Here is a 5107-nt window from a genome sequence, read left to right as displayed (position 1 = left end):
AAACAATATTAAAAGAACAGTAAAGGTTTTGTAAAGGTATATATGCAGCTTATTGACCTTACATTTAACAATATTCATAGAGATTACAACTGCAGATCTTTTTGCGGTATGGACTTTTAATTTTTTTTGAAGTGATCTTTAGTAAGAACAATTCTCTTGCAATTATGGTATTCTTTGCTCAAAGCCCCATTCTGGGCTAAGTTTGGAATGTGACAGTATTGAACTACTGTTAAAATGTGTCCACAGCCAAGAGATGTACAGCCACAGTGAGATTTTAGGGGATTGGTTCCTGTTACCATTCTTGCAAACACACATGCTAGGGCTGAGAGGGTTAGTTACTCTTCTTTGAGACATTCTTGTTGATTTCTATAATTACATGTGTGAATGCATTATGTGAGAGATTATGCTGCTACCTACAACCACATGACTCTACTACCATGTCCTCATATTGTTTGTAGACCACATTATTTGCAGAGTCTATAAAGAGAATACTGATAGGACTGAGTCTGGTTGGAACACAGCAAGTTGGGGGAGTAGATTCTGGGTCCATTGAGTTCATTAATGTTTGGATAACTGCATGATTGGTAGGTTCTAAATGAGATCGAAGAGGAAATTCACAAAGGCCTTCGCAGTGATAAGCTTCATATTCCAGAGGGGCTATTATCCAGTCATCCCAGCCCATATCCTTAAAATTCACATGGAGGGCTTTTTTGCTACATCTTGCTTTCACGTTCTTGTTGGGCCTCTTTCCTTGCCTTGTTGCTAGAGGAGCTCTTCTCTTCCTCCGCTGATTGAATAAGTATTCATAAACAGTTTTGTCATCTTGGCCTGACCTTGCCTTGATTTCATTGAAGAACAGGTCCCTTTTTTTGGTCCTCCCAAATACTAAGAAGAGGGCCTTTTCATTGACTTGCCTTCCTGTTCTGTTCAATCCCATACTCCTCAAATCAATAGCTCTCCCTCGATCAAAAGCTTCAAGTTCAAAACACAAGTTAACTGAGTTTTTAAAATTCCGAAAAAGTTTCCAAATGTCAAATACTTCCCATTTGGGTGTATCTGCAATGTTGACAGTACGAGAGTCCAGGAGAACTCCTGCTTGTCTGCTTGTGGAGCAACTGAACAATTTTACTTGGGAAGTTTTCCCAGGAGAATGAGGCTTCCAGGTCTCAGAGGGCTTTTTCCTTAATATCCGCAGCTCTGCCCCCAACAAACCATCTTTTTCTAAAGCACTGATGTCAAAAATATATTTTTGCTTTCTTAAGGCTGGAGCTCGGTCATCTAAAACAAACAAACAAAGCCACATACTTTTATTGTAAAGAAGAATGAATATTAGTTCTAAAATTCCTCCTTTTACTTGTAAAGTTTGTTCATAAACTGACAAGCGCACTTGCTACTGGTCCACGGTCTTGAAAGTCATAATAAAGAGCCTTTCAACCAATATGTATGCAGTGACAGAAATCTGAACTAAGACGCAGAGGAGCTTAATGGCTCAATAGTGAAATAGTATTCTGAACTCTTCTTGTTTCAGCCAAAGAAATGTCATTTCACCGGTGTTTGTTTTCTGGCCCCAACATATCAATTAGCCAACTTGCAGGATTCCTCCTTCAAGTGTGAGGCCTCAGTGTATGTCTATACTTTCTGGAAGATTAACCCTGGTCATTGTTGATCTTCCACGGTTTGATTTAGTGCACTCAGTGGGGATGTGCTAAATTGAACCATTAGGATTCAACAGTCAACCCTGGTACTCCTCATTCTTGCAAAGAGTAAGGAAGGTTGACAGGAGAGTTTCTGTGTGGATGGCCTGATAAACTGATCTTAGATACATCAATTCCAGCTACGTAATTATCATAGCTGGAATCGTGTCTCTAAGATTGACTTTCAGGTCTAGCGTAGACCTGTCTTCAAAGTGCATAGACACCACGTTCATTCTTGAAATAGAACAGAAGTGGGGCTTATGTGGTATCTGGACTTCTTGCTGCCCTGACAGTAAATGGGTAATTTGTCCTTTCAAACCCAAATCCTCCAGGAACTTCCAGGCACCAGGACCAATACTTTTATTAACTACACAATACTCATAATACCTCCCCTTTCCCCACCCCTGAACAATTATTTAATTTGCCTAATAAGATTCACAAAAAGCACTATGAAGATACATGGCTATTTAAACTCAGCATGCTACATAAACTTGGACTTCCAAAAGCAAATAAGTATTTTATCTGGCAGAACAGCAACCCATTCCTCTATAGCAGACAAATTTAATGTCTTCTGAGTGTCCATGCTAGATTGGATTGTTAGTATTGATCGCTCTCCCATAGCATTCCCAGGAGCAGTACCTTCCATGCTCACTCAAATTCCTGAATTCCTGACATCAGGAGAGCAGCATTAGACTCAAATTGCCCCACCTGAGCAGTCAGGTGAACTCCTGATCCATGACACTGTCCATCTCACCAATAAGAAGAGTGAAGTGATGAACAGAAAATGAAGCCTATTCATTTACTGAAGGAAGGGCTGCCCTTGTCTAATTCAAATTTTTCCACAATCAGAAACTCGTGCCATGGAGTCTCAGGTCCCCCCTGGAAGAGGCCAGCATTTTAATAAAGAACCTCTTTGTTTTACTCCTGGAAAGGCACAGACGTAGCACTGTCTTTACAGCACCATATGCCTGTAGACATATGGCTAGCAAGAAATAAAATTATATTTGACCAACTACCGTAGTTTAAGTATGAAAAAAGCCACAGAGTCAGATTCTTAAAGGTGTTCAGGCACCTAAACATGCAGATATGCAGTCAGGGGATATTCAAAACCACCTAGGCAGCTAACACCCATTAATTTCAATAGGAGGTAGGCAGCTATGTGCTTTTGAAAATCCCATTAGGTACCAATCTGCATCTGTAGGCATCAAAATCCTTTGAAAATGTCTCCCTAGAGGCTTTGCTTGACTAGCATACAAGTATTATGTCCTGCTTTCAGAAGAATCTTCTAAACTTAAACTGGAACAACTCAGTTGCCTTTGCATTATGAGACTCTGCTTACTCAGCCAAGCTCAGCCAAGCACTTTTCTTTCAAAAGCAATCCCTGTTTTTCAGTTCACAGTATATACAGACATGCATCACACCTGCACTGACGTTACACACACACTCATAAATGCAGTAGTGCCTTTCTTACCTTGTCCTTTATCTACAAAGCTGGTTATTGTATTGGCGAGTCCTGTCTCCAGTTTTACACTCCCATTAATGCCTTTTCGTTCTGCATCTGAGAGAGTCCTGTAGAGGGAGAGCATGTATTCATGTGGTGTTATAGCGGGATGTTTGAAAGTCTCTTTAGGTTCCCTTTGTGTTACTGGCTCATTTGTCTTTTTGGTTTTATAAGCAATGGCCTCAGTATTGCTTGTGCCAGTTTTTCTGAGAGAAGCTTTGATGCCAAGGTTCAGAGCCCTTGGGGTTACTGTCCTTACTCCAGACTCTCTGTATAGGGGCTGCCCTACCTTTGTGTCTGTGGTCCCTTCTCTAGAGAGACTCTTCTTTGATTCATTATTCTTTGCCAAGAGAGCTCCAGCTTGAAGAGTATTACTTTTAGCTTTAGCCTTTAAGGTCCCAGCACTATAGCCATGGTTTCCAGTCCTAAAGGCACCAGCCCTTGGCAAGGGATTTGTTTGTTTTCCTTCTGCTTTTAACACTCCTAACTTGGATCCTGGGTTACTTGGTCCTGCTACAGAATTACAAAACACTACAGAAAATAGAACCAGGTAGAACCAAGTCAAGTGCCAAAGCAATAAAGTGAGAGAGTGCAAGATTTTCATCCTCTGGTCTTCCTTTGAATGCCACTAAAGAAAAAATCAGAAAAGGTTCCTCCAGTTTGGCATAGGAAAACATGAAAGAAATTAAAAACTGAAGCCAGCAGAAATAGTTTTCTTTTAAGCTTAAAACACTTTAAATCTGTTTGCTTAACATTTGTATCCAGTCCCATAGTGGAAATGCTCAGTTATTCAGATCTAATCTCCTGGCCTCCGTTAGCAGCTAAAAAGAACTTGGTCTTGAAAAGAGAAGGTTTACCACTCCTTTTTCTTCTGTAAAACTGACTGAAAGCTTGAAGGAGACTTGTTTAAATCTGAGGTTTTTTTTTTCCAAGAAGGAAGAATGGTGTAATGCTGCCTCTGTGTTACAAGTTTCTTTTTTTTTTCTTTTTAAGTTTTGAATCCCTTCCAGTGAAAATATTTCACACACACAGACCTGCAGGTGCTTAGAATTTTTTTTACAAACCTGAAGTCAGGAATTGGAAACGGAATTCCAACAAAAACCTATTTAATTACTCTCTGATGTCATTCTGTCTAAACTAATTTAACTGCAATATATTTCTTTAAAAAAATCTCCTTTACCTTTTCCATTAGCATGAGTCATTCTCTGCTTCATATGAAATAACTTTGTAAGCACAAAACTCCAGAGGATGCCTTTTAAAGTGGCAATACAACATTTACATTAGCCTTAAATGAACTTCACATTCAAACACAACAAATTAACAGTATTAATCCTGTACATAATCTGTTGGAATAAACACACTCAGATATCTTATTATTCAAAAGACATATTTCATATAGTTTTGGACCTGAAATCTTTTCCTGATAATTGAAACAGTGAAGTCACTTTGTCATTTGGTTAGAGAAGAGCTTTGCTAACAAAGCAAGTTTTTAATAAGGACAGAATTTAATGTCATGAAAATCTACTCATACAATAAACACACTGTGAAGGCATTTAGTGTTAACAGTAAATGCTTTCACATCTGGTAGACCTGGAACTGGGAGGTTACTGGATATTCACATATTCTGTATAATAGAGAGGTATACCTAACAATGCATAACACTAAAGAAAAACAAGATTAAATATTAAGAAACAAGCAAAAATGTATGCAGAGTACTTTATTTACCAACAAGAGTAGTATTGTACACTGTAAACTGATAATGTATTTGCTGTATTTATTTGTATTTACTTTCACTCAACTGTACTTACGGAAAACGTAACTAAGATTTACTTATGGTTACAATGCACGTTATTTGAGAGTTCCTTATGATAGAAGGCCGGGTATGAAAGAGTTCATTGTTTACTTTTAGAAA

General features: G+C 38.6%; 1 protein-coding gene across 1 annotated transcript; it reads right to left on the bottom strand.

Annotated features, from left to right (window-relative positions):
* Window positions 1-409: 409 nt before the first annotated feature.
* On the bottom strand, window positions 410-3799 carry GDF5 (growth differentiation factor 5). Its single transcript, XM_075011823.1, has 2 exons — window positions 3166-3799; window positions 410-1278 (listed from the first exon to the last, which is right to left on the bottom strand). Exons 1-2 carry the CDS (start codon window positions 3797-3799, stop codon window positions 410-412), a joined length of 1503 nt encoding a protein of 500 aa, XP_074867924.1.
* Between the last annotated feature and the right edge of the window lie 1308 nt (window positions 3800-5107).

The sequence above is a fragment of the Carettochelys insculpta genome, chromosome 17, assembly GCF_033958435.1.
Source record: "Carettochelys insculpta isolate YL-2023 chromosome 17, ASM3395843v1, whole genome shotgun sequence".
In the NCBI taxonomy this organism is placed as follows: domain Eukaryota; kingdom Metazoa; phylum Chordata; order Testudines; family Carettochelyidae; genus Carettochelys; species Carettochelys insculpta.
Note: the sequence above shows the minus strand (reverse complement) of the source record. Positions and strands in the feature narration are given on the sequence as shown.